Source organism: Antechinus flavipes, chromosome 4 (genome assembly GCF_016432865.1).
Source record: "Antechinus flavipes isolate AdamAnt ecotype Samford, QLD, Australia chromosome 4, AdamAnt_v2, whole genome shotgun sequence".
NCBI classification, from domain to species: Eukaryota; Metazoa; Chordata; class Mammalia; order Dasyuromorphia; family Dasyuridae; genus Antechinus; species Antechinus flavipes.
The window spans coordinates 13,707,072-13,733,210 of NC_067401.1; the positions used below are offsets into that span (position 1 = coordinate 13,707,072).

General features: G+C 55.9%; 2 protein-coding genes across 2 annotated transcripts in view; both read right to left on the reverse strand.

Moving 5' to 3' along the window:
* Positions 1–230: 230 nt before the first annotated feature.
* Positions 231–8,851, reverse strand: MAP6D1 (MAP6 domain containing 1). Its single transcript, XM_051991846.1, is given in 4 exon segments — positions 231–955; positions 1,423–1,540; positions 8,362–8,534; positions 8,537–8,851. Coding segments are annotated over 4 exon segments (609 nt in total). The 5' UTR covers positions 8,774–8,851; the 3' UTR covers positions 231–874.
* An 8,702-nt stretch (positions 8,852–17,553) lies between these two features.
* The window catches only part of PARL (presenilin associated rhomboid like), a 30,130-nt gene continuing 21,544 nt past the window's right edge, over positions 17,554–26,139 (reverse strand). The window contains exons 7-10 of the mRNA XM_051991847.1: positions 25,149–25,219; positions 23,312–23,413; positions 21,791–21,888; positions 17,554–17,854 (exon numbers count right to left, since the gene is read on the reverse strand). Coding sequence (XP_051847807.1) covers positions 17,743–17,854; positions 21,791–21,888; positions 23,312–23,413; positions 25,149–25,219 — 383 coding nt within the window. The 3' untranslated portion in view covers positions 17,554–17,742. The remainder of the gene's footprint in view (positions 17,855–21,790; positions 21,889–23,311; positions 23,414–25,148; positions 25,220–26,139) is intronic.

The window sequence follows — 26,139 nt, forward strand, 5'->3', positions numbered from 1 at the left end:
TCGGCCTTGGAATTAGGAGGACTTGAATTCAAATCCAGCCATAGACCCTAGCTACGTGACCCTGAGCATGTCACTTAATCCCAATTGTCTCCAAAAGAAGAAAAATTGCATCTTGTCCAAAAGGGAATTTCAAATGGGCATCTTTCAAAACATTAGCTCCGTGAATATCATTCTACGGGAAATGATTTCTGGTTATTTAGGATTCACTTAACTAAAACACAGGCAATAAATTAGGGTTTCAAGGCAATACATTTATTGTACAATGTGCATGTGCAGAGTCATTCACCAGAAAAGCTAAGAGCTTTCCCTGTGGAAAAAAATGGACCACTGTCTCTGTTGTGGAAAATCCATAAGAAATTAGCAGAGATCTTGGAACAGAGGAAGTAGAAAAGCCCCCGGAGGTGATCCTGGCGAGTCCCGGGGTGCGGGGTGGGGGTGGGGGTGTTAGGCCGTCGGGGCACAGCCCCCCAAAGCAGAATCGCTCCCTTCGCGCTCCTCCCCTCAGATCTCAGAAATGAAGCTGGGTCAGAGTGTGCTCTTGGAGGAAATTCCCGGTGTGTTGTGGGACGGGGGAGCGGCGGGGAGCAGGGCCCTCGGCGGCCGTTCGGTCAGTCAGAAAGCAAGCACTGTGGAGGGGGACCCCGGCTCCGGCACTCCATGCGGGTGTTCTGGGCCGCTGCCCACGAGTGGGTTTGGTCATTTGTGGACAGAAATCCCGGCCCGGCAAAGCCAGGGACCTCCCCGGCCGCGTGAGCATGCGCTGGCGTAGACGGGCGGGCCAGGAGCCCCCACGGGCTGCACTGCAGCCAACTGAGGCTCGGCTATCCGCTGGCCCCTCGGCCCTCCCGCCGCCGGAGTGGGCAGGCGGGGACGGTCACACGTGCAGGATGGGGGCGGGGGAGGCCTGGAACACAGCCGAAGGGTTAGGCGAGAACTTTCTCCTTCCTTCGGGGACCTGCAAAACAAAGCACCCACGCGCGTCAGCGGCCGCGGCGCCCAGAGCCTCCCCCTGGCTCAGTCCGCGAGGAAAGCCCCCCACACTCAGCTGTGAGGCGGGGGTGCCGCTGAAGCGTCCGGCCTGGGGCTGTCACCCTCTCGGGGCTTCCGAGGTTCTCCCCAGCCCCAGGGCAGGGCCTTGAGGCCGCCATGTCGGCCCCGCAGGCACCTGGGCTCGGTCTTTCTGTAGGGGGCTCGAGGGGGCGGAGGGATCCCCCGCGCCCGGGATGCGGCGCCCCCCACCCTCCCCCCGGCCCAGCCCGAGCGCCGTCACCCCTGTCTCCTGGAGGTCTCCGGGCCCTGCGCTGCAGGGCGCGCGCCCTTCCCAGCTGGCGGAGCCGGGGCTGGGGGCTCTGAGCTGGGAGTGGGGCGCAGGACTTGGGGAGGGGCTCCCCCGGAGCTCCGCCCCCCAGGGGGACCACTTGCCTTGAAGTCGGCGCGGTAGCTGCTCTCCCTCACAGTGTAGTCGGTCACGATGATAGAGGTCGCTTTGGTCTTGATGGGTCTCGGAGGTTTGGTGGCGGGCCATGGTCGGTACTCCTGTCTGGGGCACAGAGCAGAACCGCGCGGTCACTGGGGGCCCCGAGCCGCGGGGAGGGGGCTGCCCGTGCTGGGAGAGCGCTCCCGGCGGAGAACGGAGGCCCGCGGCCTGCCCCGTGGGGCTGCCCTGGGAAATGGGCGCAACAATGGCGCGCCCCGGGGGCTGTGAGGAGAAAAGGGGGCTAACCCGCGCGCCTCCGGGGCCTTCCTTCTCCTTCAGGGATCCTCCCGGGTTCTACATTCTCTTCACCCCGATAACAGCTGGTGAAAACACAGTGCTTGGGGGTTGGCATTGGCTCCTCATCCCCATTTTACAGATGAGGAAACTGAGGCTCAGAGACATTCAACACCTTACTCAAAAAGGGCATAATTCCTGAAGGCAGAATCGGAACTCGAACCTTCCCAACTCCAAGTCAGGCACCGGGTCATGGCGTCCGTGGCAAGGGCAGCTCGGCCCACTCAGCGCACTCCAGCCCCCCTTTTTTACTCCCAGGCACGGGAAGATCAGACATGGAGGCCCCAGACAATTTGGGGCAAAGTGAGCTGGGGAGGACACAGGGGCTCCAGCCCCTGCCGGCCAGGGCTTGGGGTGCTTCAGGACCCGTGTGTGTGGTGTGTGGTCTCCTGCCCACTCGTGCCCTCTCGGCCCTTCCCGCCGCCCCCTGGCCTGAAGCTGCTCCCCCCACAGTGACCAGCGGGCTTTGTCCGGACCCTCCCCCTTCTTGACTTCTCTGCCCAGACCGTGCATCCTCTCCTCCTCCTGGATGTCGGCTCTTTTCCAATCTGCTTTTCTGGATCATCCCCTATGTGTCTTCTAATAATCATACTCTGTGATTATGATAACGAGGCCTGAGATGTGCTTTGCATAAATTATCTTTTTTTTCTGTGTGAGGCTCTCTGGGAGAGGGAAGCTGGGGGAAACTTGGGGAATGGAGAAAGCAAAAGCCTTAAGTAAAAATGTCTTTTTTTATTTAAAGTGAATTGATGTCAATGGTTGGATGCTATTAGGGCATTAAGGACTGCTGATTGCTATTGGGGAGCACACTAGAAGGGGCGGGGCTTGAGCAGAAAAGTTGCCCCTCAAGGGTCCTTCTAGAGCCAGCAGGGAGACCTGGGCAACTACCCTCTGGGAACTCCCTCCCCCCCACCCCCATCCCGCCCAGCCCAGTGCCTGTTTGGCCCTAGGAAAGCCGTGCACCCTGACTCTCACAACCATATGAGAAGAATCACAAGGAAATTTGTGAACCCTCTGGGCTGAGAATCACCAAGCCTGGTCTCAAAGGAGGAGCAGGCCCCGAGCTTTTCCTTCTCGGCAGAAGTGGGGGGTTATGGGGGGAAGTGAGGGGTTATGGGGGGGATCTGGACACACCATCACTCTTGGTTTTTCATTTTTTAGTTTTACTGAAATCTTTTTTTCCCCTGTTAATTCTTTGTGACAAAGGACGGCTCTCATAGGGGATGGGAATGTTTGGAAATGAAAATGAGACCAAAAAGCATTTTTAAAGGGGAAAGAAAAGCAGCAGGGTACAAACAAAAATACATGAACAAGGAGCCCACGAGCTCCTTCTGGCTCCACGGGGGGCTCAAGAGCAGCCTTAATTAATAGAGGAGGGTGTTCTGCCCTGCTGAGCCTGCATCTTCAAGGGCCGGAAAGGCAGGGGATGAAATGTGGCCCCTGAGCCCTAGAGAGCAGCTTTACAAGCACCAGGAGAAGCTCCATGGAGGCAGATTTCGGCTCAATGGAAGCAGTAAATGAATAGGGAGCATTTAGGAAACATGGGGGAGACCTGGCTTTGGGTCCTGCCTCCAAGTGTGGCCAGGACACAAGCCCTCGGGGATGCAGGAGTCCCTCTAAGGCTATCAGTGTCAGAGGAGGTGCTGGCCTGGGTTGATAAAGGGACCCACTGTGTGCCAAGGACTGGGGCAAGAGAAAGGAAGAAGCTCCTGCTGTCCAAGAGGTCAGATGGCCCATCAGCATTGGGGAGGGGGGTAAACCTAGGGTGGAAGTGACACAGTGCTGGGATTGTGAGGGGGTACCGGGGGGTCACAAGTGAGGGAGGGGAGGGGGAAACTCCCCTTTTGGTACAGTCCTCGCTGGCCCCGGCTTGGTGGATCTCGTCCCCTGCTCCCCAGCCCTCCATGGACCATCTGGGATGGACGAGGGGAGACAAAGCAGGGGGAGCTGCCCCAGGGAGCAGCGTGGGGTCCATCGGATGGGATTTTTAATGGGAATCTGGCCACGTTCCCTGGAGGTCTCGGGGCAAGATGGAACTGTTCAGCTGCCTGCTGAAAATGCAGGTTTGGAGCTTGCCACAGACATTTGGGCTGGAGATGGACGTTGAGGAATCCTCTGCAAGGGTGGGGATGGAAGTCTCCCAGAGGGAGACAAGAGGGGGTCGGGATTGAATCTTGGGGGGTACCTTCATTCCAGAAGGAGCAGGAGAAGGAAGAAATTCACAGGGAAGCAAGGAGCCACATGTAGAAGAGGTTGAGAAACCGAAGGAGTTGGGCAGGCAGCAGAAGACAAAGGAACTGAGGGCCAAGAAAAAGCCAAAGGATTTGAGGGGTCCCTGGTGACTTCTGAGTGGGGCTTCAATCTGGAAGCCAGATTTTGAGGGGCTGAGGAATGATCCCCCAGTATCTCTGGGCTTCAACTGTAAAACAAGGAATTGGGTAGGCTAGATTCCCCCTCCAACACACACACCCCAGGTCCTCTCCAACTCCACATCCACGAGCCTTTGGCATGGCTGAGGAAAATGCCACAAACACCTGAATCACATCTATTTCGATCATGAGCATTTGAAAGCCTACTATGTGCTAGGTACTGAGCTATACTGTGGATTGTCCATGAGACTGTATGCCCTACTGTGTGCTAGGTACTGGGCTGTACTGTGAATTGTCTACGAGACTGTATGCCCTATTGTGTGCTAGGTATTGAGCTGTACTGTGGATTGTCTACGAGACTGTATGCCCTACTGTGTGCTAGGTACTGAGCTGTACTGTGGATTGTCCATGAGACTGTATGCCCTACTGTGTGCTAGGTATTGAGCTGTACTGTGGATTGTCCCACGAGACTGTATGCCCTATTGTGTGCTAGGTACTGAGCTGTACAGTGGATTGTCCATGAGACTGTATGCCCTACTGTGTGCTAGGTACTGGGCTGTACTGTGGGTTGTCTACGAGACTGTATGCCCTATTGTGTGCTAGGTATGAGCTGTACTGTGGATTGTCTACGAGACTGTATGCCCTATTGTGTGCTAGGTACTGGGCTGTACTGTGGGTTGTCTACGAGACTGTATGCCCTATTGTGTGCTAGGTATGAGCTGTACTGTGGATTGTCTACGAGACTGTATGCCCTATTGTGTGCTAGGTACTGGGCTGTACTGTGGGTTGTCTACGAGACTGTATGCCCTATTGTGTGCTAGGTATTGAGCTGTACTGTGGGTTGTCTGTGAGACTGTACGCCCTACTGTGTGCTAGGTACTGGGCTGTACTGTGGATTGTCTATGAGACTGTACGTCCTTTGAAGGCAGGATCTGGGAGGCCGTGCCCAAGAGCTGTATAGATGGGGCAGTCCCCACACAGGGGCTGCTAGCTGCATCAGTAGAAGGACCTCTAAATCGAGACCACAGGAAGGCCACGCTTTGAAGGCAAAGGCTTTTATTTTAACTTTGTATTCCCAAGCAGCCAGACAGGACTCGGCACAAATGGGTTCTCAATAAATACAATTGCTAATGTGGTGCAGCTAGGGGATCCAGTGGATAGATAGAGTGCCGAGTCTGGAGTAGGGAAGACAATTCAAATCTGTCCTCAGACACTTCCTAGCTGTGTGACCCTGAGCAAGCCATTATCCCTGTTTGCCTCAGTTTCCTCATCTGTAAAATAAGGTGGAGAAGGAAATAGCACACCACATCAAAATTTCTGCCAAGAGAACCTCAAATGGACTCACAAGGAATTGGACAGAACTAAAAAATTGCTGAATAACAACCACCACAAACACAATGAAGTTTGCTGAATTAAATTGTACCTACCAGGTGGCTGGGTCATTTGATAAATAAAGAGTGGCACGGGGGCAGCTAGATGGTGCAATGCATAGAGCATCAGCCCTGAAGTCAGGAGGACCTGAGTTCAAATCTGATCTCAGACACCTAACACTTCCTAGCTGTGTGTCCCTGGGCAAGTCCCTTAACCCTAATTGTCTCAGCAAAATTAAATAAATAAATAAACAAACAAATAAATAAAATAAAGATAGGCACAAGACAGGAGCGACCTCTCCTTTCCTCCTAGAAAATGCAGGAGTTTGTGCTCTCGACTCTCTCCATGGTGCTGACCACCAGGCAGAGGATGCAGTTCTCCCTTCTGCCCAAGTCTGGACCTCCTCCACTCTGCCCAGCCCTTCTAAGCCTCAACGTGTCCCCTCTGCAAATAGCAGCACAATTTTCTCTCCCCCCTCCTCCATCCACAGAACATAATCTACCCATCTGGGAAATGCTGGGTTCTCAGGAACAGTTGGAGCAGAAGGGACCCTCATAGTCAAGAGAATGGAGAGTCGTCCCTTCAACAAGGAGCTGGCGGGTGGGTATCAGAGGGGCTTACTGACGGAAGAGAGGGACAGCTGGGGCTCTGGGCCAAACGAGGAACAGGCAGGGGTATAATCTAGCTGAAATACATTCCCTTGAGTTGGGAGTCCAAGAACCTGAGTTCAAATCCAACCCATGGAACACTCATGAATACCCTGGGGTGGAAACCATTTTCTTTTGTTTTTCCTCCAGTGCCTGACATATGGAGAAGCTTAATGAATGCTTGTTGGATGAATATATAATCCTGGGTCGTCCTGGCACACAGTAAGCACTCAATAAATGCCTTATCTTTGTCACATCGGTCCAATTCATGTCTGTTTCCTTCCTCATTATATAGATAGAATGAGGGGAAGAGAAAAAGGAGATGGAGGGAGGAAAGGAGAGACAGAGAGAGAGACAGTGAGACAGAAACACACAGAGAAAGACAGAGACACAGAGACACAGAGAGGAGAGTCAGAGAGAAACAAATGAGGCCCTGGGGGAAAGATTGAGAGAGAGAGAGAGAGAGAGAGAGAGAGAGAGAGAGAGAGAGAGAGAGAGAGAGAGAGAGAGAGAGAGAGAGAGAGAGAGAACGTGGGTGTTTATGTGTGTGGGGAGAGACAGAGAAATAAAGGAATGAGGCAGTGATAGAGACAAAGATGGAAAGAGAGAAGGAAAAAGAGGGGAAGAGAGAGAAGGGAGACATAGAGAAAGACTGAAGAAAAAAAGAGGAGAGGGAGAGAGAATGAAAGGCAGGAGGGAGGGGAGAGGAAAAGGAAAAGGAGAAGGAAAGGAAGGAGGAAGGAAAAGGAGAAGGAAAGGAAGGAGGAAGGAAAAGGAGAAGGAAAAGAAGGAGGAAGGAAGGGAGAGAGGAAAGAAAAGAGAGGTAGGGAGGGAAGGAAGGGATGAAAAAAGGAAGGCAATACGTGACTTGAGGCAATGTGACCTGCCCAAAGCCTTCCGCGGGCCGGACTCTAGGCCCCGCTGTTTAAGCCCTTTTAAAGCCTGCCCTTGGCTGCTGCGAGCTTCCTCTCAAATCTGCAGGTACCCGGAGGCTGCTGGGAGGCGCCGGGAGCAGGTTCTGACACATCTTTTGAAATCTTTTTGAATCCAAATTCGAAGGCGCAATTTAATCCTAACAGGACGGAAACTTTCATTTCAGAGTAACTCTGTGTGTGTGTGTGTGTGTGTGTTTGTGTGTGTATGTGTGTGTGTGTATGAGTGTGTGTGTGTGTGTGTGAGTGTGTGTGCGCGACGGCCCGGGCGGTCCCCGGGGGCGGGGCGGCGCTGTCCCCCCAGCTCACTCCCCCTGCCCGAGCCCAGCAGAAGCCTCCAGGCAGCGCCGGGTCCCAGAGCCCAGGGAGTTGTGGCCCCGAGCCCTGGGAGCTAAGCCTGAAGCGCCCATTGCTCAGCCCCGCACTCAGGCTAAAAGGGCGCTGAGGCCGCCGCGCCAGAAAAACCGGCCTGGAAAAAAGCTCTTTTAAAGAGACCCGAGCACTGAGGGAGGGAAGGGCCAGCCTCGATTTCATTGCCATGTGAGAAAAGTCCCTCCACCAATGCAGACAGCCACCCGCTCCGCGTCTCAGTTGCCCGGGGAGATGCGGGAGACGCCTCCCCGCTGGCCCCCGTCAGAGGCAGGGCTCGAACCCAAGTTCTGACTCCAAGCTGGCTTCTGCCCCCTGGCCCGCTATGCTGGGGGGGAGGGGAAGGGTCGCGGAGCGCTCAGGTCGCTGGGACCGAGAGGGGCTGGCCGGGGACGGCTGCAGCGGCCCGAGCCCAGCGAGTGCGGAAGGCCCCCAGGGGCCCCTCTGTGGGCGCCGGGCGGGCGCGGGGATCCCGGGCTCGGGGAGCCGAGCAAAACCTGGAGACGCCCCCGGCGATCGCCGCTGGGCGGGGCTTGGCTCGGCTGGACAGAGGGGCTCGGGTCGTCCTGCCTGGCGGGGAGGGGGGGGGAGGGGGAAGCGGAGGGGGAGGAAATTGCAGGGGGCGGATTTCGGGAGGAGGGGAGGGGGACCGACCCCTTCCCCAGAGGCGTCGGCTGGCGCCCCTCCGGGGCAGAGGAAGGCGTTCCCCAGCCCTGGGAGTTCTCACACGGGCGGGAGGTCCTGGCCCCCGAATTTGGTGGGAGCTTGGGCCGGATGTCCCCAGGACCCCTCCAGCCCGGGTGGGGCGGGAGCGGGGACGGGGCGGTCACTGGGGGCCCTCCCATCCTCCGAGGGTCCTCGAAGCGGGGAGCCCCTCCTCCCTCCGCGCCGTCCCCGTGTACCTGTAGGACGTGGTGACCGGCAGGGGGGCGGCGTCGGCGGGGGCCCGGATCCTCAGGAAGCGGGGGTCCCCGTCGCTGGCCTCGAGCGCATTGCCCCCCGGAAGCACGTAGACGCTGGGGGCCGCCGCGGGCTCCCTGTCTCGCTCCCGGCGGCCCCCCCCGGGACCGGGGCCGGGGCCCGGCCGGGACCAGGGCTGCGGGTCCCGGCGCGGGGCGCCGAAGTCCCGCTGGTACTGGGTGAGCGGCGGGCCCGGGGAGCCGGGGGGCCCGGCCGGGGGGGGCCCGGCGGCGGCGGGGGGTCCTCGATGTCCGAGTAGCTGTGCACGGTCAGCGGCACGGCCACGTCCGAGCGGTCCAGCTGGTTCCAGCGGCGCGCCAGGCAGCACACGCGGCTGATGCAGGGCCACGCCATGGCCCGGCCCCGGGGCGCCCGGGAGTCCCCTCCGTGCGGCCGGCCGGCCGTGCGTCCTGGTCCCGGTCCCCGCCTGCCTCCTTCCCTCCCTCCCGGAGCCTGCCTGCAGCGCAGCCCCCGCGCCCCGCCCGCTGCACCCACGGGAGAGCGGGGGAGGGGGTGGGGAGAAAGGGGAGGCTTGGAGGGGCGGGGGAGGAGGGAGCCGCGGCGCAGAGCGGCCCCGGCTTAGGCCAGCTGGTGCGGAGGGGAGCGGGGTGGGGGAGGGGGCTCCCGGGAGGCGGGGGGGGGGGCGGGTCAGCGGGGCTGCGGGAGGACAGCTATCCTCCTCCCCCTCCCCCTCCCCCAAGCTGCCGCCACCCTCCCCCCCCACCCCCTGCTCCTGCCGCCCAGCACCGCCCGGGCAGCCCCGGGAGGGAGCGTTCGGTGACCCTGGCGCGCTTGGGAAGTGCCTCCTTACATAAGTGCCCGGCCTGCGCCGGGGAGGCTGGGTGACTGAATGAATGAATGAACCTCCCCTAAGACTCGCTTCCTCCGTGCCCAGCATCGTGCTGAGCTCGGGGGCCCCGGGGGCTAAAGGGAGACGGCCCCGGCTCTCCAGCGGCGGGCTGGGGGCGTGCGGTGCAGGGGCCGGGCGCGCCGGGACGCGGCTCCTCGCAGGCCATTTCCACCGTCAAAACCGCATCCGAGTCTGAGGTCGAACCGGTGGCCACAAATGCAACTCGTGTGACTTCGTGGGAACTTGTGGCCTCCGGGAGGCCGGCCTCCATCCCCCCTCCCCCTGACCTGGGCGGCATTCGTCCGGGAAACGCCCCGAGGTCTTCCATCCCCCTGAGCCTCAGTTTCCTCCGCTGAAAACAAAGGAAGCCGAACTCGGTGGCCTCGGGTCCCTTCCCAGGCTTTCCCCTCTGCCTTTCAGCTCTGCCCCTTCTCCACCTACTTCCTCCCTCAACAGCTGGGGTGAGTCCTCCAGAGCTCCTGCTGCCTCCTCCACCTTTGGCTTTTGCCTAGCACATAGTAGGAGCTTAATAATGGTTTAGGGAATAGATGCATCCAGACCCTTGTCTCCTAGTCTAAGCGCCCCTCTCCCCGGCCCCCCTTGAGCACAGTGTGCCTGCCAGCCCTCGTCTGGAGGTCTCTGGCCGGCTGTTAACAAGCACCTACTGTGTACAGCAAGCCCCTGCTCCCTAGTGGCCTTTAATTTGGGTGGGCTCTGAGAAGGGGGCAGTCTGACCCACACCGGACCAAGATGCCCTTCTTCAAGCTTTGGCCTCCCTCAAAGATCACTAGTGGGGGGACCTTAATTATTAAGACCTTTGTTCCCCCCTTGGTGAGCCTCCATCTGGATCCTGTCAGAGGGTTCTGTTCCCTGGGACCAAGGACAGGGAGCCTCTACCTGAGTCTGAAACCTCCCCAGTCACTGCATCCCTTTCCAGCACCTTAGTTTCCTCATCTGCCAAATGGCCTGAGATCCCATAGGGTCTGAACCTGAGCCCGAGTATGGTGGGAGAATGGCCTCCTTTTGGACGCCCTGGCCCACCTCCCAGGAGCCCCTCAGCTTCTCTGGCTGCCGGTGGGTTCTGCTGACTCACACTGAGCTTGGAGGCCACTGAAACACCCTGCTCCTTTTCACAGCAACTTGTCAAGCCGCACCTCCCCAACCTTGTACGTGTGAAGCTGGTTTTTTAAAAATTGCAAGTGTAAACAATGACAGGGACGGTGCAAATGGAAAGAACAAGAACAAAAACAACAAAAAAAAAAAAAAGGAAAAGGGAAACTGGCCCCTAAAAATAGAGAAAATGCAACTCTCCCCTTTCTTTGGGGAGGCGAGGGCCTCTGGGTGTGGAACAGCATACCCAGTCAGAAAGGGCTGACATCTCATTTGTTTTTGGTGAATGGTTCTTTCCCCTTCTTTCTTTTTTCATTCCTTATTACAGGGGCTCACTTACTGGGAAAAAGGAAGGATCCATCCACTCACCCACCCATTCATGCATCCTTCCATCCATCCATCCATCCACCCATCCTTCCATCCATCCATCCATCCATCCCTTTCTCCCTCTCTCCACCCATCCATTCACCCATCCATCTATCCTTCCATCCATCCATCCATCCATCCATCCATCCATCCATCCATCCATCCTTCCACCCATCCATCCACGGATCAAGTCCTCATTAAGCACCCACACAGTGCCAGTCACAAACTCCCAGACTCCTTGAGGAGCTCAGGTCCCAGTGGGAGCCATTCCACACATGTATGGGCACACGCTGGGTGACAGTGCCCCGGGCCCTGGGCCTCCAATCGGGAAGACAGGAGTTCATAGAGGCTGTGTGGCAACTCACTGAAACTCCAGCCTCCTCACAGTAAAACAGGGACCCTATCGGCGCCGCCTCCCTGAGAGGCCGAGGAGCCATTGGGATGACATGTATAAAGGGCCCTGCTGACCTCGGGGCCGCCTCCTATTGGGATGAACAAGATCCCCATGGCAGCGGCAGGTGGGGAACGGGCTGGAGGGGCAGAAGCAGCACTAAGCGGGGAGGAAACCCTCCAGGGCCTAGAACGGGTTCCCAGTCTCCGGGGTAAGAGGCTTGTCCAGGGTCCTCCCAAGGATTAGAGGCTGAACTTCGCACTCGGCCTTCCTGCCTCCGGGTTCTCTGCTGGTCCAACCAAGTGGCCTCCAACTAGAAAATAAAGGCAGGGCAAAGGGGCCCCCGAGAGGGCTCCCCAGTGCACGGAGCACAAGTCAAAATTACATGAAAACAAATAGAAAAACAAGATTCCCCCGCCTCGGTTTTATTGGCAACATGAGGTGTCCGGGGAGGTGGGTGAGAGCTGGCCCTGAGATCTGCCGTGCACTTCTCTGGTGCTCACGACCCCTCGGAGGCGGGTGCTGAGGGGTGAGAGCTTCTGAGGGGCATCTGGGCAAGAGGGACACGAGGCGGGTCTCGCCGCCTCAGCCCTGAGCTGGGGGACCTGGGCAGGTCACTCAGTTTTCTGAGCCTCCACAAGCCCAAAAAAGTGTGTCAAGGACATTCTGGCTTCCCAAACAATCCCCCTTTTCTCTTAAAACTCATTTCCCCTCCACTGTTGTCAAGTTCCCAGCAGATGCCGGTGGTCCCCGGCTTGGGGGCTCGGCCCCCCACGTCCTGGTGGCTGGGGGTCCCAAGTCTCTTCCCCTGGTTCTGCCCGATGTCTTCCTGTTTCATAACCATGGTGCGCCTCCCCTCCTCCCCCCATGGCCCAGTTGTGCTTCTTTGTCTCCTGGGGCCAATTAAGGCTCACACTTGGCTGCCGCTGCTGCTGGAGCCCCCTGGGGACGCGTGCCCGCCCACGATGCCATCCCTGCCTCTCTCCCCGTCACTGGCAGCACACTGTAAGAAAGGGGCGCATCTCGAGCCCGGGCCCGAGAGTCGGGGAGTGAACCGCTCGGGACTTCGGCCTGAGTGAGGGACACTGCCCGGCCCTGGAGCTTGTCCCAGAGAGCGACCAGACAACTGAGTCTGGGGGAGGCCCGTGGGGGAAACTAGGACAGGCTCTTGGGGGTGCGCTGGGGGGGGCAGGTGAGGAGGGAGCCAGGCCCGAGCCTGGGGGCCGGTCTGGGCAAACCCAGAAGAGGGAAGCATCGCATGGAGTCTGGAGAACGGCTTCGGCCCAGCCGGGGAGGCGGGCCAGAGCCAGGCTGCCAAGGTGAGAAGTTTCATCCTCCGTGCAATAGGGAGCCACTGAAAGTTCTACTGCGAGGACCAGAACAGTCCCCCATGCCCTAGGAAGACTTACTGTGTTGTTTAAATAAGCTTTTTGGCTTTTTTCAATAGTAAGCATTTCTTTTCTCTGCCTTCCAGGTAGCATCGTGGGGGAAAAGACAAAACAAAGCTTTATAATAAACTCAGAGATCCCCCATCGGATGCGTCAGAAAATCTGTCTCGCGCCTGAGCACTTGCTTTCGGGGCAGGAGGCGGGGCACGCAGCTTTCCTTAGTGTCATGGAATACAAAAGTAGAGGCAGAAGGGCCCTGGGAGACCAGCCCCTCATCTGGCAGAGAAGGAAACTGAGGCGCGTCTTAACTGGGTTCGCTGTCCAAGTGTCTGAAGGGGAGCCTGACCCCGAGTTAACCACCCACTGCATCACGTTGGCCCCTCAGGCAGCCGCAAGTAGAGCTGGCGATGCTTAAAAATATGAAGAACTGTGGCCTGTCCCAGACAGACACCCCCCAGATGTTAAGTAAACAATCAATGGACCCGACTAAACTACCTGTGATGACTGACCAATAGGAAGGGGGGAGATTTCCAAACAAGTGTCTAGGGAAGGATCGGGAGAGAAGGGAGAGAGAATCTGGGAGATGGGAGGGGCCCAAAGCATTGGATCGGGCAGAAAGGCCAGAAAGGGCCATGGGACGGAGCAACGAAGTGGTCCCTTCCTGCCCTCTCTCTGTCCGGCTGCCATTTTCAATAGGGAGGTGGGTTCAGGAGCTGGATTGCAAGAGTGGGAGGAATGGGAAGGGGGGAGCTGTGGGCTCTTCGGATGTGGGGAAGGAGTCAGCGCACGGGGAAAGGCTGTGTTGGGGGGCACTCACTTCTGGGCTGCCGGTGTCAGATCTGCAAACTGCAGGTACATAAGGAACAGGCTGCAGCATTTGAACAAAAAAAGAATCTTGAAAAGGACTGCCATGTCCGGAAGTGGAACGGGCAGCCCTGGGGGGTAGTGGAGGCCCAAGACGGTGGAGACAGAAGTCCCTGAGCTGGACTAGCTGCTCAGAGGTCACTTGCCGAGCCGAGAGTCGCTGGGAACCAGGTTCAAGTCTGGCCTCTACTACCCAAACCTAGCTTCTCAGGGCCTGTGGGTAACCCTAAACCCACCGGGCCCAGAGTAGTCCTGCTCTGAACTGGTCTGTCTGGTGAAAAAGGAAACAAGAGATAAAGTATCTTGGGGGAGAGGAACGGGAGACAACAGAAAATGTGGCTGGGCCCACGCTGGGAGGCAGAGTCAAGGCTGACGTGCAGCCAATCGGAAAGGAAGAAAAGGCATTCTGGGAACAGGATTTACCCAAATCTGGCTTTCATTATACTGCTGTTTCTCCTCACTGGCCCAGTTCCCTGGTAACAGAACCGGGCCTGCCTTCCTCCCCAAAAGCATCATTCCCTTAGACCTGCCCCAGAACACAGAGGGTGCCCTGGAGAAGGGAGGACGTGGGGCAACAAATCCTGTGTAGCTGAAATACAAGGAAAAGGCGACTTGGACGTTTCCTGCTCTAGGCTCAGCCCATGTGGATGGACAGAACCCCTGAAATCCAATAGTCCATGACCACATCTGAGGTCTTCTTGGCAGAGACACTGGAGCGGTTCTTCTTCCAGTATGTTTTATGATGAAGAAACTGAGGCAGATTAAGAGACTTGTCCAGGATCACACAGCCAGGAAGTCCGACATCTTATTTGAATTTGGGTTTTCCTGACTCCAAGCTGTGCTCTCAATTGCCCCCTTTATCCCTAGCTTTCTTCAAAGCTCAGATGACAGGATGGTCCGCTGCCACAGGAAGCCATTCCCCATAACCCTAATGACCAGCACTTTCTCTTCTCCCGTTACTTTGGATTTGCCGCTTTACTTGCATCCCCCAACGAAAGCTGAATGGAAGCTTGAGGGCGGGCAGGATCTCATTTTGTCATTGTGGTTCTGGTACCTAAGGTACGTGTGCCCTCCCCAGCCCCAGCGTGTTCGGAGCCCGAGGATCCGGGCTAAATCTTGAGCCTATGACCTTGAGCAAGTGGATCCCGGGGTCCTTCTGCGGTCCCTCCCAGCTCCACCTCCACGTGGGCCCAGGTTTTCACAATGTGCTCCCACAGGGCATAAAGCCGCTGACCAAGCAAGCCTGTTCCCCCCTCTCTGGGGTAGGCTGTGCCAGCAGGGGGCCAGAGAGGCTGACAAGCAGCCAGGGAGGAGCTCCCGCCGGCAGCTCCTCCTGGGGACACTCGGGGGGCACGTATCGGGGCCAGCTGAGAGCATCACAACCAAGAGAAAAGGCAGAGTGAGCACCCTGCTGCCCAACTGCACCGGGGTTCCTCCAAGCCCCAGCACCTTCTCTGGACTTCTCCAGATCTGCTCCACCCCCACCCCAGCTGCCCCAAGGGTCTTTCCTCCTAAAGCTTCTGAGGTTCATTTGGTTCAGCGGGGTAAGCGCTGGCCCTTGTGGTCTGTCCAAATGGGATGGAAGCTCCCTGAGGGCAGGAACGGCTTCGCTCCGATTTTGGTTATCTCCAGAAAAGCTTGGTGCTAGGTACACTCCAAGTGCTTAATAAATGCCTATTCACTGACTGACTGCCAAGAAGTTTCATCCTTTGGAAATGAAGGTGCTGGTGCCAGTGGCAAGGAGGACCTTGAAGGCAGAATCACTCAGACCACAGGCTCCCTTCCTCTTGGGGCAATCAGCATGGAAACTGGGCTAGGGGCAGAACCTTGGATCTCAGAAAGCTGGCACTGGGTGGGACAGCGTGGGGGTGAGGGCGCACGCAGACACGGAAAGGCAAAGGCCGGGGTGGGCCGGGAGGACAGCCAGGAGGGCCCAGGGGCAAGGCCAGGGAGTCAGGCAGGTGCCAATAATACAGGGAGCCTCTCCACTATGACCTCCCTGGAGAGGCACCAATCTGGTGAGGGGGAGGCCTGAGGAGCTGCTGCTCCGGGGCCCCAGTCCCACCCTCGTGTTCCGGCTCAGCACAAAGCGCAGCACACAGCAAGCCCCTAGAACCGCAGCAGGGCAGGTGAGGGGAAGGTAAACGGGAGCACCTGGCAGTTTGTGCTGAACTCAGAACTCAACAGAAACTTACTCAGCATCTGCCGGGTGCGAAACGCTGACTTTCCGATCCCCAGATGCAGAAAAACTCCACTGCCGGGCAGGAGCGTGCTCGAGCGTCAGCTGAGCCCCTCCCTGCCGGATATCGGGGCAGGGGTGGGGGGGAAGAATGGGGGGGAAACCTGGGGGGGGCGTGTGAAGCTGCCCCAATTTTCAGAGGGTTCTGAGCTGCAAGGGCCCCCCAGGACAGATAAGGAGGCTGAGACTAAGCGGGGAGGAGGAGGAGGGGAGATTTTTTTTTTCTTAAAAAACATTTTATTGATTTATTTTGTCCTTAAATCACACACACAGAGACTCCCTAAATAAGTACGCATATGTAAATATATTTGGGGGGCCTTTCCACGCTGGAACAATCTCTTTCTTGTAACTGAAAATGTTCTTGCAAAATTCCCCAATACAACGACCTACCTTATGGTGAGCACTGGGACACTGCACCCATGCTGCCCCCCCTCCCTCCCCCCACCAACCTGCAGGAAGGAACAAGGCCAGGAGCACCGGCCTCTGGGTGAGAGCCAGAAAGGCCGACTCCCCCCTGGCCCCGGCTGTCAGCCACAGAGCCCATCTCCAAGGCAGCCGATCCTCCAATTGGAAGAAAACCGGGGGGCATCCACTTGTCTATCTGCCCCCAAATGGCCAAGGTGAGTCCCCCAGCTAGAATGGCAGCTCCTTAGAGGCAGGATTCCGTCGACCTTTGTCTCTGCATCTTTAACGGGGAGCCTGGCGCAAAGGAGGCACTTAATGAGGCCCTGACTGCTTAAAAATCCAAATCGTGGTGGTTCACATTTGAAAATGAGCAGTGACTCTGCTCTGACAGAGCACTTTCCGGAAGTAGGGCTAGAGATGGATGCTTCCCAAAGGTCAAGGTAACTCCTCCTCCACCCTCCCCTCTGCCCCGTGTCAGGTTCTGACTGATTACATCAGGGAGGGGTGCCCTGGAGAGACCTGCAGGGCCCTGAGAGGGGGGTACTCTAGGGTCAGTCCGCAACGAGGACAGGACTGGAAGGCTCCGAGCCGGGCCCATCAGGCTCCTTTCCCGTGCCCCCCAAGGGCCGGGGGCCTGCGCAGATGTACGCCAGTGCCCCTGCATGTGGGAATTCTGCTAGCTTCCAGATGCTGTGGAGCTACCCTGGGGAGTGCATTTCCTGCTATTCCTGATGGCTAAAAAGGGAAATTTTCCTGCCCTTATTTCCTAGGCACCCAACAGATCTTTCTTCATTTAAAAAGACGTTTCTTGTAAAATTTTCAGGAAAAGCTAAAAAGGCTGACTTTGCTTTCAATTCCCTTCAATTTGAATTTCCAAGAAATAATTCTCCCGCACGAGCAAGGATTGCACCGAGGAGGATGATTCCCTTTCTGCCTAGCAAACAACGGCTGAGGAGGAACTGAAATTGGAGCGGAAGCATCCTGATTCCAATGGGGAAGTTTTAAATATCAGCTGAGCTGGGCTCAGGTTCAAATGTGAATTCATCCAAGCTACTGCCTTCCCACACCCATCTAGATGACAATTTCTAATTAAAAAGCACACTGGAAAGGAGTCTCAGCGTACGCCACTCACTGCGGGGCAGCAAGCGGCGTTTCCTGGCTCGTGAAAATCGCTGACGTCATCCTTCCAGACCTCGGCAGAGAGGCGGTCTTCGGGGACCAACCACCGAGGAGGAGGAACTGGCCCCCAGAAGCCCTACAAGACACCTGAATAATCACCTGGCTCAGCAGCAAAGATGGGTAACTGTCCCCGCCGCCACCCTGAGGCTGGATAAAACCCCAGGAAGGGGAGAGAAGCCTCCTGTGGAGTCTGAGGCTGGGGTTTAAATGGGCGAGTTCAGCGGGGAGCAATGGCAGCCCAGGCCGCCGCTCACAAAGTGCCCCGGAGAGCTCGAGGCCGCCTTACTCAGCCAGGGTTAGGCAAGAACCCCGTAGCAGCAGCCCTCAAGAAACATCCTCCGCTTACGAACTAAAGACAGAAACATTTATTGTGCCGAGTTTCTCTCACTTTCTACCGCAGACAAACATCTGGAAATACCGTTACATGTCCAGGCTCCCAGGCCTGGACTTCGGGCCGCGCCAAGAGCGGCTTGTCTGTGTCTTTCAGGCGGGCTCCCGGGGGTCCCTGAGGCGGACGCCCTTCTAAAGGGATTACTCGGATCCGCCCCCCTTCTTGGGATTACTAGTCCTCATTTCATGCCAGATTTTCACCAGGGGCTCTCGGTTCTTCCATATCAGCTCGTGGCCATGTGTGATATACCATCTGGGGGAGAGAAAACGAGAAATCAGGACCAGAGCCTCAGGACTCCCGGGACGCAGACCACGGGCGGGACGTCTCTTTCGAGTGGCCATCGGCGTCCCTGGAGGGGCAGTCGTGCCACGACATGGGGCATCGGAGGTAAGGCTGGCACGGAATGTCACCCCCGAGAACAAAGGGGGAGAAGAGATGGATTTGCGTCCTGCTCCGGGCCCAGCTGGGCCGCACAAGCGGCTCGAGTCTCCGTGCCTCTCAGAGATGAGGCGGGAACCGCAGCCTGTCCCCCACACCATTGCTGCGGCCCTGAAGGAGCCTGGACACGACATCGGACATCTCCCTGGAGAGCTCTGCTCTGACCTGTGGGTCTGCCGAGCTGTGCTAGAGAAGCAGCTTTCTAAACTCTTCAATCAAAAGCCTAGAATCTGAAAAGTGGCTCTTGGGACTGGATCCTCTTGTCATAATGACAAATGGGGAAATAGGACCTGATCACTGCAGGCCAAGGGCACCTCTGTCCCACGGCATCCGTTGGCCTGCGGGAGGTAATAATCACTGACGGTGATAACCATCCCGTATCCTCCTCTTCCTCCCGCTCCTCCCAAGCCTGATCAGTCAGCACAGTCAGACTAAAAAGGTTAAATTGAGTCGCGGCATAATTATAGTTTTGAATTAGGAAACAGAAGCTGAGACAAATAAAGACACAGCCGCTGAATGAGTCATGTGCCTCAGGGCACTCGGGCAAATGAGGAGAACCCTTCAGATTAAGTGGTGCCACAAGAGGATGGGGATGTGACATCTTCGTGGGGTTGGGGGGCTCCGGGATAACCAGGGGCTCCGTCCTCAAGAAGCTGCCTTAGGGGTTAACAAAGGACAGGTTTCTCAGGGACCAGGTGGAGAAACTTGGGAAATGGCGACGAAGTCGGGTTTAGAAACCGAGAAGTCTCCTGCCTTTTGGATTCTTGGTTACAGACTGCACTGAGACTAAAAATTTGCAGGTTAAAAAAAGGCAACCCAGTTCCAGTAAAATCAGGGAGAAAGGAGGTGTGGGAGAGGGCTGTCAAGCAGTGGAGCTTCTCAAGTGTTCATGTGAAACTCTTCGGAGACTCCTAAGCATCAATTCCAGCCATTTCTCATGAGCCTCCTCTATTCTTTATCCCGTGATACTGTCAGGGAGGCTTTTACCTACAATGAATTACTGCCAGCGCTAGGATTTTTATTCAATAATCGGTGAAGTTATAAATGGCACTGTGTCATGGCAGCACCTCCTACGGAAAGGAACGGTTCCCATGCAACACACTGCTACTCTTTTGTTTAAAAATAAAAAAGAGTAGGGTAGGATGTTCATAATAGGGCAACCGAAAGCCGCCTTCCCCCAAAGTATGCAGATTGAATTCAGTAGCCATTTATGGAGCAGCCCCAGCGGGCGAGGGTGAGATATAGGTATGTGTCCCCATATATAAAATCAGACTCTGATTTCACTGACACGAGGGCCTCCTCTCATGGAGACGTCCTTCAAAAATGCAGATTAGCTCTCACTCAGCAGCTAACAGCCTCAGTGACCTACCCAGGGCCCTCCCAGGTGAGTGACTTGCATGAATATTGATAGGAAATGCAAAAATGGATAATTCTGGTTATATAAAATTTAAAAAGTTTTGTACAAATAAAACCAATGCAGCCAAGATTAGAAAGGAAGCAGAAAACTGGGGAAAAAATAATTACATCCAAGGGCTTTATCAAAGCCTTATTTTAAAAATATATAGAGAACTGACTTAAACATAAGAATACAAACCATTCTCCAATTGATAAATGGTCGAAGAATATGAACAGACAATTTTCAGAGAAAGCAATTAATTTCTAGTCATATAAAAATGTTCTAAATCACTATTGATCAGGAAAATGCAAATTAAAAAACTGAGGTACCAACTCACACCTCTCAGGCTAAAATGAGAGAAAAAGAGAATGATAAATGTTGAAGGGGGTGTGGGAAAATTGGGACATTAATACATTGTTGGTAGAGTTGTGAAATGATTCAACCATTCTGGAACTGTGCCCAAAAGGCTATCAAACTGTGATCCAGCAGTGTCTCTATTGGGCTTGTATCCCAAAGAGATATTAAAGAAGGGAAAGGAGCCTGTATGTGCCAAAATGTTTGTGGCAACCCTTTTCATAGTGGCTAGAAACTGGAAACTGAGTGAATGCCCATCAGTTGGAGAATGGCTGAATAAATTATGGTACATGAATGTAATGGATATTATTGTTCTGTAAGAAACGATCAGCAGGATGATTTCAGAAAGGCCTGGGGAGACTTATGTGAACTGATGCTGAGGAAAGTGAGCAGAACCAGGAGATTATTGTACATGGCAACAACAAGATTAATTCTGATGGATGTGGCTCTCTTCAACAATGAGATGATTCAGGCCAGTTCCAATGGACTGGTGATGGAGAGACCTGTCTACATCCAGAGAGAGGACTATGGGAACTTAGTGTGGATCACAATGTAGTATTTTTACCTTCATTTTGTTTTCTTTCTCATTTTTTTTTCCTTTTTGATCTGATTTTTCTTATGCAGCTTGATAATTGTGGAAATACATATAGAAGAGTTGCTCATATTCGACCTATATTGGATTATTTGCTGACTAAGGGAGGGGGAAGGAATAACGGAGGGAGACAAGTTTGGACTAAAAGGTTCCAATTGAAAACTATGAAGTTTTGAAAATGAAAAGCTATTAAAAAACAAACAAACAAACAGTTCCCAGGCCAGCTCCTCCAGGAAGCCTCCCTGACTTTTTTCTGTTCAGTAAAACTCCTTAAACTACAATAGGCCAAAGAGAAATCAATGATTCCATGAGATAGCAAGAAATATTACAACAAAAATTAGAAGATTAAAAAATTAATGTATCTGATATTAAAAACAACTAATCTGGAAAATAGGCCAAAATGAAAGTATAAAGACTTTATAAAGACAAACATCAGGGAAAAACTTAAGAACTTTGATCAAAGCAATCTTCAACCATATCTCCAAGGGAGTTAGCAATATTGTGAGAGACAGAGACACAGAGAGATTGAAAGAGACAGAGAAAGAGAGAGAGACACACACAGAGAACACCATGGAAACATTTTTAAAACCGCATAGGAAAAAGAGAAGGAAATCAAAGGGAACACACAACAAGTTGGATAGTTTTGAAAGTAACGTGTGGAATTCATTATTTACATTTTAAGACCCTCGCGGTTTCGTGCCCAATCTCTTTTTTTGTATTCTGCTGTGTGTGTCACAATGCTCTTTTTTGGGATGTTAAAATTCAGAATAAAATAAGTTATAAAACTCAGTTTGGTTTTGGATGTCCCACTTCCAATGTGTGACTTTAAAAGTTTTATCTCCTGTTTCTCCATAAGAAAATGCCTGACAAGATCCATCCTATACCGGGGCTCAAGGTCCTAGCTTCCTGGCATCTCCCCGTAGGCTGCCCCCTCCATCCCCCACCTGCTCAGCTTGGGACCCTCTCGATAGCCGGGTGCCAGTCGCTCCCACCCACCCCTGACAAGTGGCCCCCCGAGGAGCTCGCAGGACACGGGGCAGCCTGAGTCACTCCCTGAGGCCTGAGTGCTGCCTGTGCTCCTAGGTCCACGTGACCCCCACTGAGCCTTCTTTCCTCCAGAAAATTCTCTCTGCTTCTTCCAGAAGGGCTTTGTGTGCAATGAACCGCTCTGCCCAAGGTTGAGGAGGAATCAGAGGGAGGATTAATCAGACGGCAGCAGTCCAGTCCATCCCTGACCGTGGGTATGAGCACGCCACGGCAAATCAGAGAGAGCCGGGAAGGAGGGGAAGGGGTCACATCCAACGGCTTCCCTCACACAGATGGCACAAGGACTTAATTTTTCTTTGTTTTAGAAAGAGACGGAAAGCTGTTACTTTAGTTCCCCTAAAGAAGGAAAACTCACACTTACATTCCAAAAAGGGCTCCCCCAAGATGTGCCGCGTGATCAAAAAACTTCCATCCCAGGATCATCCCGGCCGTGTCCATCGCAATTATGGCTTTCAGGGCCTACAATCCAACACAGAAGCACGTGAGGAGACGTCGGGGGCTTTCGTTCCCTCTTCTGCCCCAAGGACAACAACCCAACGAACCCGGGATGAGTCTCCATAGTGCCCATGTAGTAAGTGCAACCGCTCTGGGGGAAGCTCCAGGAAGTCGGGAGAGAGCAGGAAGGAATAGGAAGCCAGACGGACTTGGAGGGCACTGACTGTGACAAGTCCAGAGGAAAAAAGCCCAGGTGTACAGCCGGCAGGCTCTTGGGCAGAGCTCAGAACTCTGGGGGCAGAGAGATGGGGCCCTGGGGCAGAGCTTGGGCACCTCAGGCAGAGAGTGTGGCCCCTGAGGAAGGATGTGACTGCTTCTGAGTGTGGCCTCCTGTGAACCCCAGCCCCGCCATCAGCTCACTGCCCAAAGCAGCTCTCCCCACTGGGCCTTGTCTGCAGGCTCATGGAAGCAGACCAGGGGAGCTGGATGCTGCATCAGGACAGCCTGATGCTCCCTGGGGCCTGACCGCTGGTTCCTGGGCTTTCCCGTTACGGGAGTACCTCAGCAGGTAAGCCTCTGGGGAGCGCGCTCCCTGCAGTCCCAGACCCCAGGCCAAAGAATTAAAGGGAGAGGCCTCGGGCAGGGAATGGCCACCGTGCCCTCCCCAGCATTGTACAGGGGAACTCATCAGGAAATCTGAGCCCAGTTCCTGCCCCAACTCCTGCCAATGGCGAGATTCTTGGCCAGCGACCAGGCCTCTGGGTACTCGAGAACGAGGGAGTTTGGACTTGTGGCCGCCGGGTGCTGGGGCATCTCAAGGCCCCTGGGGACCTGTCCCCAATCAGACAAAAGGGATGCCTTCACTCGTCTCACCCGGGCATGCATCCTCACAGGTGCCCTTGTCTGAACCCCAATACAGTGTCCTCTGGAAGTCCCTGTGACCAGGACCTCTGGGTCCCTTCCTATTGATCCGCTACCATCAGAGGTGAGCTTCCTGAAGCTCATCGTTTGCCTTGCTCAGGATCCTGCCCTGGGGTCTGGAAGACCCGAGTGTGAAACCTCGAACATTTCCTCCATGGGTGATCCCTGGCAAGCCTTTTCTAACCTGCCTCCGTTTTCTCATCTGTAAAATGGAGATCATGGCAGCCCCCCACCCCCCCCCCCCCCCCCCGCAGAGCTATGGTGACTCTCCCAAGGGGGAACAATCATAAGGAGCCCGGAGCAGGGCCCAGAATACAGCAGGTGCTCTAGAAATGCTTATTCCTTCCTGGATCAGGCTCGTACCCCATAGTAAGTGCAGATCTGCTGGCCTTGTGCCTGGTCACATGCTTGCTGACCGTGTCTGACATTGACAGAGCGGGGAGAAAGCAGATGGTCTCCTGGGAGGCCCGAGGGTGACCCCTCGCTCCAAAGGAGGCTGTGCCCCTGACCCCCCAAATGCACTCACGTTTCCTGCTGTGAAGGTGAACATGGGGAGGAAGATGATGGCCAGCTTCCCTTCAGGGATCTTGGTGCAAACTGCTGCCAGGACAGTCATGATGGCTCCTGACTGGAGAAGGCAAAAGGAGCTGGTGAGCACTGACCTGGCCTGGCCTGCTGGCACAGGAAGCCCCCACGGTGCCCCCTGAGGCCCCAGACCCTCCAACACTGAGCCTTCATCCATCCTGTGTGTCCCTTACTAGGGCAGGACCCCCCACGGTGCAGTGTCCCCTTGGCACTTACTGCCTGACAGAGGGACACCCGCTGTCCTCCCTGAGCCAGACCGTGAAGTTACTCGCAGACCCCTGGCTCCCGGGGTAGTGAGGGATGCTGGGAGAAAAGCCCCCCGAGCGCCTCAGTGTCCCTGTGCGGGAAGCTTGGCTGCTGCTGCTCAGTTACAAAGAAGGGGCAGGACCCCTGCCAAGCGCCCCTGGTGAGCAGCTCAGGGAAGTGCCCCGAGACCACCTGGAGTCCTCAGACTGAGAACAAAGGTGATTCCTAAAGATCCACGCGAGGCTGGGGTGAGCCTCTGTGGCTGCTGGAGGGAGAAGGCACGCCGTTTGTGGGACGTCCGCATCCCCCGTAGATGCCCCTCCGGGGACACAAGGGGAGCCTTGCCATGCGGTCTGCCCTCTGCCGTCCCTCAGCCCTCAGAGAGGGGCCACCCACGTACGGGTGCCCAGCCAAGCTTTGGGGGACAAACCGAGGGCTGGCTACGGCTCATTCACATCAAGGATGGTCCGCTATCCTCTGTGGGACAATTTGGGAAAAAGCTGAGATCCCGGGAGAAAACCAATAGGTGCGAGGCTCAGAGCGAGCAGAGGAGGCCAGCGGGGGACGGGGCACAAGGAGGTCTCCGGTGTTCTGGCCGTGGCCAGTGGGGGAGGGTCTCACCTAACTAAACACTTCTGGTATGAGCTTTCCTTGACTTTCCTTTCCTTTTCGGTAGTGGGGAGAGAGTGGAGGGGAAGGAAAAACATTTAACTAAAGGGGCTGCGGAGCTTCCCCCAATTAAGCCTGAAGGGTAAGGAAGGAGGCACTAGCAGGTGCTTCTCGGCGGGGGCGGCTCTGAAGGCTCCGAGCCACAGTCTGCGCTGGGGACGCGCTGGGTGGCCTCGAGGAAGAAGCTCTGAAGGCTCCCAGCCGGCCCTGCCCTGGGGAGCTCAGTCAGGAGCCACGGGGCCGGCCCGCCAACGCTATAAGTATCCGAGGAGCTTAGAACACCAGGGGCCGCTTTCCCTTCCTCACTTAGTGGCCAGGCTTCTAACCAAGTGGTCCCAAAGTCTGTTCCTGCCTCACTGAGACCCCGAGGGGACCCCGGCCTTCCTGCGGCGCTGACCGCTTGGCCGGGACACTAGGACCCGCAGAAATGTGTGACTCCAAGTGACCTCTGGCCCTGGGGGAACCTCTCTGCCTGCTCTCATTCTGGTCTGTGCTGCTACAGGGACAGTCACGTGGTCAACAGGGGAAAGGGAGGAAGATGGTGACGAGCTGGTGCAGAGTGAGGGGAGAAGGACCAGCTGGTTTCCTGCTGGGGGAGGTGGGGGGCTGTGGGAACAGAGCACGGCACACTGCTCCTCTGGCCTACCCGGCCCCTTTCTGCCCTGATTTACCCTTTCTGGGAGCAGAGATCAGGAGGTGCGCATTCCGAAGGGAAGGTGGCGTCCGACCCAAAGCTAAGAGAATGCTCCCTGCCACCTTCCTTCGGTCAGGGCCGTCCTGCTGTGGCTCACAGAGGCCGGCAGGAGGAGATCCACAGGAAGACCCCCCCCCCACAGACACCGAGACTGCAGAGCCCCACTCACCGCGCCGAGAGAAGGCCCGAACCTCCCCGTGGCCACTTTGCTGACGTAGCTGACGAAGGTGGAGATGACACCTGGGGGGAAGCAGAGAGAGACCCCGTTCTAATCACCGGCCTCACTGCCTGGGCCCTCGTGGTGGGCCCAAGGGCTGCCCAAGGGCAGGGGGCAGGTGCCACAGCAGCTGAGGCCCACTGGGGCTCAAGGACTCAGAGCAGGACCTGCTCGGGGAAGGGGGGAGGGGGCAGGTGCCACAGCAGCCGAGGCCCACAGGGGCCTCCTGGCCAGCCGCCCGTCCTCACTCCTTCTCAAGCTGAGCTGTGACGGCCCTGCTGGGGGAGCCGGGAGGCAGCTTCTGCTCAGAGAAAAGTGCGCCCCAAGGCCCCAGGTACTGACCCCCTGCCATGAGGGGCTTCAGCTCGGCCCACTGCTGCGCAGAGCGGCTCAGCCACATTTACTGTCTGTTATTATGAATCTAACGATTTCCACTAAAGATGCCAGAAAAAACCCAATTTTCCAATTTCAGCCAATAATCAGAACAATGTTTTGGAGCATGAACAAGTCCATGATGGCGCCACCACACTCTGGGTTAATTCTGGGATTTCTTTGCCCTTCTCTCCACGTTCGCTTTATCAGGCTGACCAAGGGGCTAGGCCAGGGACGCAGCGTGAGCAGGAACTAACAGATGGGCCCCCATGCGGTGCTCCGGGGAGGAGGGAAGTCGTCCGGCCTCTCAGGCCAATTCTTGCACAGGATTTAATGGAGCAAATGGACTGGACTGCAGGAGAAGGTGTGGACACGCCGGGTCCCAGACTGCAGGAGGTATGGACACGCCAAGGAAGGAAGGATTCAGTGAGGACCCAGCCAGGCCACGGTTGAGCTGCTCACTCTGTTTTCCTCCCTTGACATGACTCAGGAGCTCTGAGGATTTCCTTAAGTTTTCATTTGAATGGGACAACAAGAGTCAGGCACATTCATGGACCCACAACTTGTTCCT